The sequence below is a fragment of the Rhinatrema bivittatum genome, chromosome 5 (assembly GCF_901001135.1).
Source record: "Rhinatrema bivittatum chromosome 5, aRhiBiv1.1, whole genome shotgun sequence".
NCBI lineage: Eukaryota > Metazoa > Chordata > Amphibia > Gymnophiona > Rhinatrematidae > Rhinatrema > Rhinatrema bivittatum.
In genome coordinates this window covers 251,303,958-251,320,518 of record NC_042619.1, presented here as the reverse complement: position 1 = coordinate 251,320,518, position 16,561 = coordinate 251,303,958, and the positions used below count along the sequence as shown (strand labels likewise).

Genomic DNA, 16,561 nt, shown 5'->3' with positions numbered 1-16,561 from the left:
AGCGCGACAGCGAGGTCCGACCTGTGCGGCCTGCGGGTCGGCGTGCCCGCGGCTGTCCAGGGATGGGCTTTGTTCAGCTGCATCCCTGGTGACGAGGGACCCTCGGGAGCCACGCGGGGAGTGGTAGTTAAGCAGGGTGCCATGGCCATCACATTTGGGACTCCCTCCACGCCTCTCCCTAGGTCACTGCAGGCAAGCCCGACAAAAGCCATCATTTTGGTGCCGGTCCCGCCGGCAGTCCCGATCGCGGCGGCGCTGTCAAGGGGGACAGAAATTCGCCGTCCTCCCTGTACCCTCAACGGCCCCTCCCGTAGCCAGCCTCACCCACGGGACCCTCGGGGAACGGAGCAGGCGACGTCACAGGGTCCGATTCAGACGTCTCCTGCTCCTCTTTTTCTTCAGAATGTATTCTGGCCATGCACAGGCCTTTAAGGCCCATAAGACCCACAAACGATCCTCGGCGTCGGCAGACCGAGGGGCAACACCCAGCGAATAAGGTACGCCCACAGCGGGGGTCCCCGACCGAATCACCGCGGGCGAAGAGGTCCCTGAGGGCCCTTCCCCCACAGGAGGATCCGGATACCTCGGAGGATACATCGGACCAGGAGGACTTGGAGGGTCCGTCCCCCCCCCCAAGAGGGACAGAGGGAGACGGGAACCCGTCGCCAGGATCAAAACGGCAGAGTCAGGCTTCCGAGGGCAATGATCCTAGGGTTATCCGACTATTCCGTAGGGACGAACTGGGACCCCTCATTCCCGCCATCCTGGAGGAGTTAGGGATCGCCACTCCTCTAGAAGAGTCTCGACTCAGCTTCATGGATCCGGTGGTGTTGGGTCTGAGTGGGCCCCCCTACGACCTTCCCCTTCCATATTTCAGCTACGGATTTGCTGTTTCGGGAATGGGACACCCCGGACTTGGAGTTAAAAGCCTCGAAGGCAATAAACAAGCTTTACCCATTACCAGAGGATGCCCTGGAAGTCCTGCAGGTTCGTAAGGTGCACACAGCTGTGTCAGCAGTCACGAAGTGCACTACCATCCCAGTCACGGGCACCACAGCTCTGAAGGATCTCCAGGATCGGATGTTGGAGATCCAATTGAAGAAGATCTTTGAGGTCTCGGCCTTAGGGGCCCGGGCAGCAATTTGTAGTAATTTCGCGCTCAGAGCCAGACTACACTGGGTCCAACAACTCCTGGCCAATGAGGGCCTGTCGGAAGAGGAAGCTCGGCAGGCCGGACGCCTGGAGGTGGTACTGACCTACAGTGCGAACGCCATGTATGATCTTTTGCGAACTTCTGCGCGCTCCATGGTCTCGGCCGTCTCCGCGAGGCGGCTTCTGTGGTTGCAGAACTGGTCTGCAGACGGTGCCTCCAAGTACAAGCTGGGCTCCTTACCGTTTAAGGGTAAGCTGTTGTTTGGGAAGGAGTTGGATGATATGACTCAGCTGCTGGGGGAGAATAAAGTATCGTCTTCCAGAGGACAGAACACATCCCAGGTCATCCTTCTTCTCTAGGTCTCGTTCAGGGGAAATCGGAGGGCTCATCCCTCGCGCCCAGGTACTCCTTCCTCTTCCTCCTCCTTTCGCTCGGGGGGGGGGGGGCGGATGTCAGCAGACTCAGTCCTTTCTGGGCAGGCGTTTTGGCAGGCCTGGTTCCTCCCAGTCCCCTGCCGGTGTTAAGTCCGCACAATGATGTCTGGCCGGACCATTCCTCAGTACCCAGGGTAGGGGGTAGATTGTCTCGCCTTTACGAGGAATGGACCAGGATCTCGTCGGATCAATGGGTACTTTCGGTGATAAAATATGGCTACGCCTTAGATTTTGCACGCCAGTCCCATCCACGATTCTTCCCTTCACCTTGTGGAACCGCAGACAAGCGCCGAGTGGTCCAGCAGACCTTGGAAAGGTTGCTCAACCTGGAAGCAATTGTGCTGGACCCGCATCAGGAACAACGAAGAGGACATTACTCCATTTATTTCGTCGTTCCAAAGAAGGAAAGAACCTTCCGACCCATCCTAGATCTCAAGTGCCTCAACAGATGTCTGTGGATCCCGCGCTTTCGCATGGAGACGTTAAGGTCCGTCATAGCGTCAATGCGGCCAGGGGAATTCCTGGCATCCCTGGATCTCAAGGAAGCTTATCTTCACATCGGGATCAGGGAGGATCACCAGAGGCATCTCCGGTTCTACGTCTTTGGGAAGCACTATCAGTTCCAGGCCTTGCCCTTTGGTCTGGCCACCGCTCCCAGAACCTTCACCAAGATCATGGTGGTCGTAGCGGCGTAGCTTCGGAGGGAAGGATTGCTGGTACACCCATACTTGTACAATTGGTTGATTCGGGCGAAGTCAGAGTCCCTCTGTCGGTCGGCGATCACTCAAGTAACGCAGTTGTTGCGTTCCCTAGGCTGGGTGGTGAACGTCTCGAAGAGTCATCTCATTCCCTCTCAGTCTCTGGAGTTTTTGGGAGTGTTGTTCGATACTCGACAAGGGGCGGTCTTCCTTTCGTCGGAGCATTGCTGCAAATTGCAGGGACAGGTTCGGTCCTTACTCCTGAAACATCCACCGACAGTTTGGGATTATCTACAGATGATAGGATCCATGGCGTCAACGCTGGACCTGGTGCCCTGGTCGTTCACACACATGCGACCCTTACAGTCCGCATTGCTCTCCCGTTGGAGCCCGGTGTCCGAACAATTTTATCTTCTGTTACCATTGACGACGACGGCTCGTCTCAGCCTCGGGTGGTGGCTCTCCTCGACCAACCTTCTCAGGGGAGTACCCCTTGTGATACCAGAATGGTCGGTGGTCATCACGGATGCGAGCCTCCGTGGTTGGGGAGTGGTGTGTCTACGGAAGTTGGTTCAAGGCAGCTGGTCTGCGACCGAGGCGCACTGGTCGATCAATCGGCTGGAGACCAGGGCGGTGCATTTGGCGTTGCAGGAGTTTCATTCCCTGATCCGGGGAAAGTCGGTCTGGGTGCTCTCTGACAACACGACAATGGTGGCCTATATCAATTGGCAAGGGGGAACCAGAAGCCAACCGGTGGCCCTCGAGGCTCGCCTTCTGATCCAGTGGGCGGAGCGTCACCTGTCCAGCATAGCGGCGTCCCATATAGCAGGAGTCGACAATGTTCATACGGACTTCTTGAGCTGCCATCATCTCGACTCAGGAGAATGGGAACTGTCAGACAGGGCCTTCCAATTCATCTGCGACAGATGGGGCACGCCGGCCATGGATCTGATGGCGACGTTCCAGAATGCCAAGGCACCAAGGTTCTTTGCCCGCCGAAGAGAAACGGGGGCAGAAGGTGTGGACGCCCTGGCGTTATTGTGGCCTGCCTCGATTCTTCTGTATGTATTTCCTCCTTGGCCTCTGATCGGCAGAATCCTTCGGCGCATAGGGGCCCATCCATCCGAGGTCATTCTGGTGGCTCCCGAATGGCCAAGACGGGCCCTGGTTTGTTTGTTTGTTTATTTATTTATTTATTTAGAGTTTTTATATACCGACATTCTCGATATACATATCAAATCAAGTCGGTTTCCATAGAACAAAACTGTCGCCGGTAAAGCGTTACATTAAACAATAGACAGAGTATTAAACAGATAACGTGCGGTGTTACATTAAACAATGGTTTGCGGATCTCCTCAACCTAGCTGTGGAGGGGCTGCTCAGGCTTCCGAATCTACCAGATCTCCTCCATCAGGGACCCGTGTGTTTTCGATCAGGTAGATCGCTTTTGTCTAGCGGCATGGCTTTTGAAAGGCGTCTTTTGTCTAGCGGCATGGCTTTTGAAAGGCTTTTGAAAGGCGTCGTCTAAAGAGCAAAGGCTATTCTGACGCGGTGGTTTCTACTTTGTTGAGATCGCGAAAGAAGTCGACTTCATTGGCATACGTACGAGTGTGGAATATCTTCGAATCGTGGTGCGTTGAGCAATTCCTGCTACCCGGGCATCTGTTTCAGCTATTTTGGCTTTTCTACAGGATGGTTTAGCTAAAGGTCTATCCTGAGGTTCTCTGAGGGTACAGATAGTGGCTCTTGGTTGTTTTCGGGGGTTTCTCGAAGGGAGACCCCTGGCGGCCCATCCTGATGTGAACAGGTTTCTGAAGGGGGTGAATCAGTTGCGTCTGCCCTTGAAGGTTCCGTGCACTTCCTGGAATTTGAACGTGGTTCTCAAGGCCATGTGTGCTCCTCCTTTCGAGCCTCTAAAACGGGCAACCCTTAAGGACCTTAATTTGAAGACAGGGTTCTTGGTGGCAATCACGTCTTCCAGAAGAGTGTCAGAGCTTCAGACTTTGTCCTGTAGGGAGCCTTTCTTGTGGATCTCGGAAGCAGGGGTTACGCTGCGCACGGTTCCCTCATTTCTCCCGAAAGTGGTTTCTTCGTTTCGCTTGAATCAGTCAGTGGAGCTTCCTTCCTTTGGGGATCTCCCGGGGGCAGATCCAGTTTCAAGGGATTTGAAGAAGTTGGATGTCCGTAGATCTCTACTACGATACTTGGAGGTGAATAATGACTTTCGATTATCGGATCACCTGTTTGTGCTTTGTCAGGGTCCAAAAAGGGGTAATATGGCCTCCAAGACCACCATTTCTCGCTGGTTGAAGGAGACCATAGGTTCTTCATATTCACTCTGTGGTAAACCTGTACCGCAGAGTCTCAAGGCCCATTCGACGCGTTCCCAGGCGGCTTCCTGGGCGGAGTGTATGCAGATTTCTTCGCAGGAGATATGCAGGGCTGCAACTTGGAAATCTTTGCATACTTTTGCACGTCATTATCGTCTGGATGTTCAGGGCTCATGGGAAGGCAATTTCGGAGCAGGCGTTTTAAGAGTGGGCCTCTCCGAATCCCATCCCAAGTAATCTCAGCTCTGGTACATCCCAGGAGTCTGGACTGATCCGGTACGTACAGGGAAAAGAAAATTTTCGTTCCTGTAGTACCAAGGATCAGTCCAGAGTCCCGCCCTCAATACTTTCTCAGTTTCGGAGAGTCCGCTGTGTTTTTATTTGCGAGGATATTGGGGGGATTTCTTTACACAGATCAGTTGCTATATGTTTGGTTTTCTTTTTGGGGCAGGTCTCTCGGGTACAGTGAGCCCATGGTTCTCCGGTTAACCTTCCGGGGTTTAGTTAGTGTTCAGTTTCAGGGGTTTTCTGCTTTGACATTACGTTATACTGACAGGCTGTGGGTGGCACCCTGGTATATATGCGGAGCCTGACAAGTTTGGCTCTGTCTCCATCTGCTGGTGCGGAGGCAAAACCCAGGAGTCTGGACTGATCCTTGGTACTACAGGAACGAAAATTATCGGAGGTAAGACCTAATTTTCTTTTGTATGGCTAGTTCATCTTTGCTTTTTTGCCTGCAGAAATGCCTTTGAAAATTACCCTCCCTATTCCTTGGAACTATCTTCACTAAGAAGGACATTGTCAAAAGCCATTTACCTGGATAAAAGAGTTTTTTGAACATTCTCTCCATTCCCCCCCCCCCCCCCTTTCCCCATAGGTAAAAGTACACATATTGCTCAACATGCTTGTACTTTTACCCACATGGGGGGGGAGATAAGGTTAGGGCAGGGAATACAACAACAATTTGCAGTTTCAGAACTGTGTAGCATTTTGAAGGGAAACCGTACCTGCAGAAAAGCAGGTGCAAGTTTCTACAGGTCCTTCTACCCTAAGCAGTTTTCAAAGGGAACATGCGCATGTATTTTTCCCTTTGAGAGCTGGTGCAAAGAGTACAGGAAACTGTCCCGGCCGATCAAAAGATCCTGCCGCTCTGTACTTAGAGGGCAAACACTTCTGTGAGCTGCGGTGCCAGTGGCGGATTGGCCTGTCGGGGGATCGGGCATGCCCCGGTGGGCCGATCGCTCCAGTCACGTGGTCTGCCATGCGCGGCCGTGACAGAGCCGCACTTGGTAGACCACGTGATGTGTCCTGGGCCGGCCTGGGCGGCGAATACCCGGGCCAGTCCGACATCGTGAATCCGCCGTTGTGCGGTGCTGCATAATTTGGTTAGTGTGTGTCAGTCCATATTGGGCTCATAGGCATAGTCTTGTACCCACTTTTCTCTCCAGCCAGAACTATGGGATAACTGTGAAGGAGGTGGACCAGCCGTTGCTGATTCACAGACCTAAGGAGAAGCAGCTCCCGCAAGGGAAGGTGAGAGATGTTGGAAGACTGTTAGAAATATATTTCTGAGAGGGAGCAGGAAGGGGGTAGGTAGGCTTTGTTAATGAATAGAGGTGACATCTTTATTCTTTCAGGTTCTTAAGGGGGAAATACTTCTGCTACCAGAGCTCTCTTTCATGACTGGGATTCCTGAAAAGATGAGGAAAGACTTCAAAGCTATGAAGGTGAGAGCAGAGGGTGCACGGAATGAAGGTGCATAGGAAGGTGGAGGAGCAGTAGTGGGGCTGGGCTGAGGTTTGCAGAATGGGAGCGCAGACATTGAAAGGTGGTTTGAATACATTCAGGGGAATTGCATAGGATTGGGTACTTGGTTTATTTTGGTTCTTTTAACTGAAGGCTTTGCTCTGTGTCTCATGTGCTTCAAGAATATAAGGACTGCAGTGAAACTAGAAAAGGCTCAGGGAATTGCAATAAAATTGATCAAAGGATATGGAATGACTCCTTTATGAAGAACTTTATAATTTAGAGTTTTCCACTTGGAGAAGAGACATCTGTAAGAGGTTTTGATAGAAGTTTATAAAGTCACGAATAGTGTGGAACAAGTTAATAGGTTACCCTTTCAGGTAATACTAGGACTAGGGGACATTCCATGAAACTAACTGGTAGTGGGATACTTCAGCACCCATGGACTTCATAGGTGCAAAATCTGCACCATAAACCACACGAAGAGACTTCTAAATGAAATCCCAGCCCTCCCCATGCATTGTCTGCTGTCTTAGTCACCCACCCCCCCCCCCCCCACACACACACACACACACTTTTTGCTTTGCAGGTAAAAGTATTCCTGCTTTTTACTCACAGAGGGAGGAGAGCATTTTTTTCAATTAATTATTTTTATCTAGGTGTAAAAATCATTTGGAAATTGCTCTCCCTGTCCAAAGTCTTGCGTTGAGCATGCGAGGCTCTGCCAGCAAAGCCAGCTGCCTGAGAATGACCCCATGTGACGGAGGAGGTGTAACTGGCCCTGGCATTTTATACGCAGCACACATAGCACTTGGATGTCAACTCTGTTAATCTATGGTGCTACACGTAGTGAAAGTTTTATTTGTGTGTTTTGCAGTGCTGCAGTGATAAGTTTCTTTCACAGGCTCCTTATCGCTGTGTGTGTGTATCAGGAAAAGTGCATGTCAGGGAAAGCAATTGGTTTCTGAGGCTACAAAAGCAATTTGTGTCCCAGTGTGATAACCCGTAAGGGGCAGGGTGTGTGGAAGGTGCACTGTGTACCTACTGATCCTATTCCCCCAAACGCAAACAGAACATAGCATGAAACTGCAGCCTTCACGGATCACTGTTCAGGGTGGCAGAAATCTTGATCAATGGCAGTCATAAAAATCTGGCTGCTAGCTTTCATTTGTTGTTGTGCAGTAAAGCAGGAGGGGGATTGCCAGTCTGCTGGCCTCCAGCGCAGAGGTGGAGAGATGTCTGGCTGGCTGGATCGTTTGTAAACTTGTTCCCTGGGTGCCACCTGCTCAGCACCTTTCCTTCCTTCCTTCCTTTTTAGGATCTGACACAGCAGATTAATCTGAGTCCGAAACAGCATCATGTATCCCTCGGACAGCTTTTGAAGAACATTGAGAGTAATGAGGCAGCAAAGAATGAAATGTTACGCTGGGGGCTGCGCCTGGACCAGGACATTTACAGGGTGAGGGATAGGTGGAGAGAGGTTCTGAGAGGGAGGGGTCAGGTGCAGTGAGGTCTTGGGGAGATGGGAGGAAATATTAAGAGGAGTGTGATGATGATTTTTTTTTTTTAACCCAACTGATTAAATCCCCCTTTGAGCCTCTGGTATCCTGTGGGCTGAAGTACCTGACCTGGAAGGTCCTATTTTTGCTGGCAGACCCTTCAACACCCAGAGTCGGGGCACTTGAGGGCTTAGTGATTTATCTGCTCTATACCGAATTTTTAAATAAAAGTTGGTACTTCATATGCATCTGAGGTTTATGCCCAAGGTAGTGTTGGACTTCCACTGACTTGATCAGTCATTTGTTCTGCCATCATTTTCCCCAAGGACCCACACCAACAAAGTCTAACATGACCTTCACACTTTTGATTGCAAGAAGGATGTCTTCTCCTACCTGGAGTGAACTAAAGACCTTATAATGTCCACCCATTTTTTTTGTTTCTTTTTATTCAAGACTAGGCTAGCCATATTAAAAAAGACCAACCATATATACTCTTGTATATGTCACTCATGTATAAGTCGATGGGCAATTTTGAGACCAAAATCCATTGGCCCACATATAAGTCAAGGTTTAAAATGAGCGATCTATCGGGAAGATAATTCAAGAAAAGCCATGCCCGTATTTTAAAAAAAAAAGTCACGTGGTGTGCAAACTTTAGGACAGGTCAGCGGCACAACCAGAGTTGACAACATAAGTTAAGCGGATAATTGCTAATATTGGAGTTAGCTGCTTAACTTATGCGGCTAACTCCACTCCATTTTGGCGGTTGGTGCATATCTACACACATACCTCGCGAACGTTATAGTATCTGCGGTAAAACTAGTATGCGTGTATAAGTTGACCCAGCTTTTTTGGGGCTTATTTTCTGGCATAAATTTCTCAATTTATACACGAGTATATATGGTATATCTGACTGAATAGTAGACTGCATATCCTTCGTTTATTCTCAGACTGGTTTTTTAGCCTTAGAGGTGCATATTGAAGCTCATAGTGTCTGAGCCATGGCTGCGTGATCAGGCTTTCTAAGATCAACCTCTGATGAAGAGATGTAAGGCAGCGGCATAGCATTCAGTTCACATATTTGCCGTGACAGCAGATTTAGGCAATCTGTTCTTCAGAGTCTTTTGGAGGGTTAAAGCCCAACGCCAATCCCTCTAGGGTCCATTTTATTATTTTGAGTTGTTCTTTAAAAAAAAAAAAAAAAATGGAAGACTTCTGACACAACCAAAAATAGAACAACCTGCCAATAAGGCAGGTCAACTTGTTTTTTTTTGTTTTTTTTTTATCTTCTTAGCAAGGGAGTTTCAACTGTGTGATAGGTGAACTGCTTGTCTTTGGAGAAAACCAAGCTACTTACTGCACTGTGAGGACCAGCAGTTCATTAGCATAAGGGCAGAATTGAGTCATATCTTTTGGAGCTCAAGAATCTGTTAGGAAGCTCTGGAAGTGAAGGTCCGGATTGGTGACATCAGGTCCCCCAATTATTTGACTGAACTCCCATCCTTGGAGAACACCTATTACAGGAAAGTAGCTAGTTTTATGGAGAAGAGGTGGTCCCAAAACATGCTCTATCAGTTTTTACCATAATATTTGCACGAAGATGGAATTGTTACCAAAGGAAATATGATTTGGCTTGTGATTGACTTTAGCTTTTTAATTGTTTCAATGACTACATTTTTTTTTTACAGTGAGTATTAGGTCTTCATTTATAACTTGTAATAATACATTGCAATACAGAAAAGATGGCATGTCAGGGGGAAAGGGTTGTGTTTTCTATGATATATTGAACTGCCAACATACAGTAAGCATCTGATACGCAGCTATTTTTGAACCATTGTAATTTTCCTTAATAAATGGAGGAGCCCCATATTCAAAAGTTTTGTCCAGCTGAACCTGGGACTTAGAAAAAGGGCAGGATTTGAATTTCCCACCTTGTCATCTATTGCTGATTTTCCAGTAAGTTATTTTTTTTTTATATGGATAAAACTTACCCAGATAAATCAGAAACATTCTGGAGTGGGACTGACTTTACGGGATAACACCAATATTCAGCGCTATCCAGATAAGTCTGGTCATACTGGAGAGCAGTCCTAAAATTACTCAGATAACTTGGGTTTTATCCAGGTATATTCAGCAGAATGCATAACCCTCTGCGATCCACTGAATAACCCAGTAACTTTATGTAGGTAACTTACCTGCATGCCAGCTGGCTGAATATCAACCTCAAAATGTTTAAAAATAAAATGATTGGTTACTAGATTTTTTTTCCTTTGCATTAAGTGGCCATCAAGAGGTATTGGTTTGTGCTGCTCTAAACGTCTGCCTTTTTCAACCTGTATTTTGTCATCAGACCAATGGACGAGTTCTTCCCTCGGAAAAAATCAACCTGCGGAACAATTCTTACCCTACTTCAGAAGATCTGAACTGGACAAGGGAGGTGACGCGGGAGGCAGCCCTCTGCTCTGTAAGTTACAGCTAGGGACTGCAGAAGGCCCTGGAGTGTGTAATGTGAGATAGAAGGATCATTCTTCCTCCTTTCCACTTTATATTCCCAGATCCCCTTGAAGTTTTGGGCTTTGTTTTATCCAAAGCGCTGTGTAAACCAGGCCCGAGAGCTGATAAGCATGTTGGAGAAAATTTCAGGCCCAATTGGGATGAAGGTGGACCAGCCGGTCATGGTGGAACTGAAGGATGATCGTACAGAAACATATGCCAAAAGCATCAAGTTGACCCTGGGTTCAGAGGTATGTATTTTATTTTATGTATTTATTTGATTTATATTTCACTTTTGAAACTTCAAAGTGGATTACATGCAGCATAGAATTATGCATTGGCAGGCTTTTTACCATAGATGTGCTGCTTAGCTGACTTGTTTCTTTTAGCTTTTAATTTGGTGACCTAGACTAGGGAACTATACAGCAGAACAACATACAAGTCTAATGATCCACTGACTGAGGTGCGGAGGGTATAAGAGAGACAGAGTGAGAAAGGGGCCTGAGCATCTGTAATGATAGCGGGGCTTGAAAGTAGGTCTCCATTACGCTAACTGGGTCACTTGCTCTGCTGGGTGTGTCATGCCGTATCAGATAGAGAATTGATTTTTGTTTGTTTGTTTTTTTGTTGTGGGCTGGAGTGTGGCACTGCCTGTCAGCTGTCCTAGTGCAGACTTGGCAGAAGGCTTTGGGTACTCGGAGCGTCTTTCCGGGTTGACTGGGATGCAGTACATGTATTCAGAGCAGCAGAATGTGTACATGTGAGTGATGATAGGGAAAACTGTGTTCCTCAACAGAGGTTGGTTGTTAGCGGCAGTGCTGGGGATCAGAGTCTGTTTGACATTCACAGCTGTACTGATCAGGCTTTGTGTTTTCCTTTTGGCCCTGGCAGTTTCCCCCTGCCCTTTTGGGGTTCCAGCTGAATTGGAACCAGGGCTGGGATCTGGCACCATCAGCTGTCATTTTATTTTTTTTTAGAGAGGCTTTTATGCAATAGTTGTTTTATGCGTATAATTACTTTTATGCTTGTTTGATAACTTATGTTGTATGAATACTCTGGTATTGTCTCTTTTTATGGATATAATCTGCTGTAATCTGCTTTGGACAACATTGTTGAATATATGCAGAATATAAATTTGTTTTAAATAAATTACTCTGGGATACTTCCCCTTTTCAACTTACTTCAGTCATTGCAGTGACAGTCTTCTGTGTAGGGCCATGCACCAGGGCTGCACCTGAGAACCTAGCAATCCAGCTATCTGGTGTCACCACTGCACCATGACAGACTCCCCAACCGACTGGGAACCAAATACACCGGTTGCCCCCCCCTGTACTGATTATCTATTAGACTTTGATGACAACAATACCAACAGGAAATACCTCTTGCCCATGTCTGACCTCATGGAAGCCATATGTGAGCGACAGTCAGGTTTATCCAGGGGCCTTCAGAAATGCATCTGATGCTGCTTGTGAAGCCAGGGTAAGGGGAGCAAGTAGAGGTTAAAACCTGGTGAGCATGTAAAACAAGACTTGAAGTTTAACTTAGCACCTCCCCCCTGTTTTCTCTCCCTCCTACCCCTGCCACAATAGGTGACACAGTCTCTAGTTCACCCTGTGTTTGTACTGTGTTAGATTGGGGCCACCAGGTGTGCATCAGCTCTGCAGTATATACTGCTCCTTCACCCCATCCCACAGTTGACCTGAGTTTTAAGCACATCGGGTGAGTCGCGCTCAGAACAGGCAGGACAAGATTGTCAGGAAACCTGATATCTCCTTCAAGAGGATCAGCAGATGACTGGCTTCCCTACACCTCTGCAGGTTCTTCCTGGGGGCTGTGATCACTGTAAACCCCCACCGAAGGCACGGTTTACTGCAAAATCCTGCACACGGGGTATGCGAGAGGACTGCTGAGAAAATCCAGTGTATCACAGGCTACTAAAGCTTTCACTAAAGGGAGGGGTAGTAGTCAAAGTACTTTGGGGGGGCCTGCAACCCTAATTTCCAAAGGAAATCTCCCCCCTCCCTACATGGGGCATTTACTAGGAAAGCACATGCAAAAATAACCATGGGAGATTGTGCGTGTGGCTTTCCGAGTGAAATCCCTATCCGTACTTGCCCTCCTCAACCTATCCCTGCCCCTTTTATTGCCATGGGTAAAAGTACCCACGCTGTGACCACTGCGACTACTTGTACCCATAACAAGGTGGGGCAGTTTTCAGACACTCCCATTTCTGTGGGTAGCACTGTTTTTACCCATGGGAAATGTTTTGAAAGTTGTTCTCCCCAGTGCTTAACCTTTTGAATTTTTTTTGGGTCCAGGACACACAAGATCCATACATTTTACTGGGGAAGAGGGGAATAGGTGCCAGTAATGTATTCAGAGTGCTCAGCTCTAGGCATTCATGGCTGGTGTCTTCCCTTGTCCTAGCAGTTGCACTCTCGCTTTGGGCAGTCGCAAGATGAGATTAGATGCAAGTGGGCAAGAGCTTGGTCCATAGGTAGGAGAGGGACTGGCAGGGAGAGCACAGCGACCCTAGAGAGATGAGAAGCAGAGTGCCTGTAGGGGATGATGAAAGGTGGTTACCCAGACAGGCTGGAAAGAATTAGTAACCTGGACTCACTCCATCCTTGCACGCTGGCTGGGTGTGAGAGCTGAGGGGTGAGTCTAAGCAGATTAGGCTGTAGTGTAAGTAAACTGTGAAAAGAAAGAAACAGAGCAATTAATTTGGGAAATGAAGTCATAGCCACTATTTCCTGCTGTTTTTCCCTTCTGCAGACAAAAACGTTTCTGAATGAAATCTATATAGAAGAGCTGCAGGTGGTTCTGCACCAAAAGCCACATGAATTGAGACTCAAGGACCTAAATATGTTTGTCTTAGAGGAGAGTGAGAGATGATAGAGGCATTCAGATACCTCAGAAGGGTATAGGTGAAGCACAGGTAGCAAACCTTTCCCATAGGAAAGCATGCTAAAGAATACAAGATCACAGTATGAGAGTCTAAGGAGACAGATTGAGGACCAGGTGGTGGAGATATGGAATGGCTTCCCAGGGGAAGGTGATGGAGGCAAAAACAGTTAAGGGAATTTTTAAAACAGCCTGGGATAAGTACAGAAAATCCTTAGCTGTGAAGAAGTGAGACTGTGGTATTGCAAAAGTAAACAAATTAGACAAACACTAGATGGGCCTTACTGTCCTTTGGTTTCCGTGTCGTTGGTTAGCATCCTGCTGGACATTGATACTTCTGAAGAATATCTTAACCCAGTAGCTTGCTGCAGTCTCTGCCTTCACAGTCCTCGTTCAGCCAGTCGGATGGCTGCATTCCTCAACTTTCCTTCCTTCAGGGTCTTGCGGGTGTGAGTTTTGGGTAAGAACAGTTAGTGCGCTGAATCACAGGTGAGTGACTGGTTTGCACACCTTGGTGAACGTGAATGCATTGGGTCTCATGCATACCCAGGGCAATCCTGAGATATATTGCTTCTGTTTTAATCCTCAGTCCTGTTCCCTCCTTGGTGCTGCAGCTGCTATCAGAACAGGTTTGAGGTCAATATTCAAAGACTTTTTTTGTATGTGTGTAATTTTTTTTTATTGGGAATTATCATACAAAGAAACATCACAGTGCTAGCACATACACGCTTACTCATTGTACAAGATGAGCCTATATCACTGAATTCCAATAACAAACTATTTTCAGTCAGTTACTATCCAAACTGGGTAATGTGAACCCAATAACACCATTCTGTCCATCCAGTTATCACCCCCCAAAACTCATACAATAAGTCAAGGGTCTTACTCATGAGAAAATAACTAACCCTCCCTCATAGACCCCCCTCCACCCCTTGCATCTCAAAACACCCCCAAGGAGCTAATCCCATCCCAGAACACATCAGTATAATTATAGCTTAGCTTGCCATTGAAGATAACCCTGCCACCTTTTTCAAATGTATCCACTTGTTTTGCTGAACAGCAGTCATCTTATTAAAATAATACACCTTTGCCAATTTCTGAATAACTCTTTGTATGGAGGCATGTCATTCTGTTTCCAGCAATATGCAGTCTCCCCTCTTGCAGCTAGTATTATTGGTGGGACAGAAACCTTAGAAGGTACTTTTAACAGAATAAACAAAGGATCCTTAGAGATTTGTTCACCCACAGTTTCAAACATCAAATGCACTACTGAATCCCAAAAGGTAGTGATCTTAGGGCATTCCCACCACATATGGAAAAAGGTTCCAGATAAACCCGCACCCCCTCCAACATTAATCTCCCATAGTAGGATAAAACCTGTGCAACTTAGCTGGGGTAATATACCAACGATAAAGCATCTTATAGCTTTATTCCACAATCAAAGCACCCAGTTCCAAATTGGCCTGAGAAATTCCCCAGAAGAGACTGGACCTAACTTCCTCTCGCAGTGGTAGCCACAGTTGGAACTCTTCCAAATGAGGGTTCCATCAGGATAGACAAGGCCTCCTATGCGCAAATGCCCAGATAATTAGATTGAATGTAGTCACCATAGAACCCAGGACCTGCCAATAACCCCAGACTTTGGGTACCAAAACCCACAACAACTGGAGGACTTGTGACTGCAACCTTCAGCACTCTGCCTTCCAAACCTGACTAGGCATTCCTTGCCTAGTCAGGTATCGAAGTACACTTCTAGATATACCAATGACTGTGTCTGAACAGAGATGCTCCTTTGCCACGTCCGCTACCCCAACCCCTGGTGAGTAGTATCTGCATGAGTTGTGGGACCGATTACTAGCACAGGTCCTCTAACTTTGCCCATATGAACCAGCTGGCCAGGTAAGGATGCACTGAAAAGCCTAACTACCACAGCACTGCGGTCACTAAAGCCATCTCCTTAGTGAACGGCTGAGGTGCGGTTGCTAGCCCAAAACAGGGCACTCAAAACTGAAAATGCTCTCCCAGCACCCTGATGTGACAGAATGCCTGATGCTCCTCCTTCATGGGAATATGTATATACGTTTCTGAGAGATCCAAAAAAGCCAGAAACTCCCCTTTGTGGAAGACCGCAATCACAAAGTGTAGGGTTTCCATTCAGAAATTTGGTATCCTGAGAGCCATATTCACTTTCTTCAGATCTAGAATGGGCTAACAGGTAAATTCTTTCCTTCACAGATGACCTAGCATGGAGCGAACCACCTCTTGCTTGGAAAGTGCATGGGGAGTTCATTAAGGCCTTGCAGACAGGACAAGCCATTCTAATTCATAACCATTCCTTCCTCCAATGACCTCTGGGGAAGAGTGGACCAGCTGCCTCTCACTGTGCGTTTTCACTTCCTCTGGCCCCCTGACAGTTCTACGTGAACCATGAAAGGACTGCATTCTGCCTGACCCCTGTCACTGGGAGGGAAAAGAGCCCCTATCTGGGCATTACCTCCTCACCCACTTTGCGATAGGGATATGTTGAAGATACCTTAAGGGGTCTCCAGCAGAGACTCTATGCCTGAATCTCTCTAAAGTGGCCGGTTTGGATTCAGCTAGGACCTAAGGCTGATTAGTTACCTGACCCACAGGTAGGGGAACTTCTACTGGCTCAATTTGCCCACACTAGTCCCCCTACAGAGCTATCCAGAACCCAAAGCTGGCGCTAAACAAAACTGTGGAACAGGACTTAATGGTTTTGAATCAGAACACCAAAGTGTTCCATGTTTTCAGTTGCAGGAGAGATGTCTGAGCAGCGGGACCCAATGCTCTTGTTCTCCTAGGACAAGCAGGATGGTAGTCCTCATAAGTGGATGACATCATCCGATGGAGCCCGGCATGGAAAACTTTTGTCAGAGTTTCTAGCAGCTTTGACCAGCACACTGAGCATGCCCAGCATGCCACTATCTGTGCATCCACGTGAGGTCCCCTTTCAGTCTCTTCTTTTCCGCTGTGCAGTTGCCTTGCGGTTTGTGGAGTTCTGCTTGTTTCTTTCTTTTTTCAAAAACGTTCGGGTTTTTCTTGTCTTCCTCGTTGGGTCCCCCTTCGCACTCAGTGCCTCCTGGGTCGGTAGGTTTTTCTTACTGGTTTTTTCCTCTAGCTTGCGGTTGATCCCCAACACTTTGCCACACAGTGATCGCCAGTTATCGACCGCCCACCAGGTGTTTTTTTTCTCATGGCGTTGACCAGTTCTCGTCGGTGTCCCCATGCCCGCAGACCATGTCCATCAAGGATCCGCATGAAGTCTGTATTCTTTTTTTTT

The 16,561-nt window shown here is 47.7% G+C and overlaps 1 protein-coding gene across 1 annotated transcript in view; it reads left to right on the top strand.

Annotated features, from left to right (window-relative positions):
• Nucleotides 1–16,561, top strand: part of PIWIL2 (piwi like RNA-mediated gene silencing 2) — a 448,551-nt gene that overhangs the window by 296,621 nt on the left and 135,369 nt on the right. The window contains 5 exon segments of the mRNA XM_029603804.1: nucleotides 6,064–6,148; nucleotides 6,253–6,342; nucleotides 7,680–7,820; nucleotides 10,211–10,324; nucleotides 10,416–10,604. Of these exon segments, the coding sequence (XP_029459664.1) occupies nucleotides 6,064–6,148; nucleotides 6,253–6,342; nucleotides 7,680–7,820; nucleotides 10,211–10,324; nucleotides 10,416–10,604 (619 nt within the window).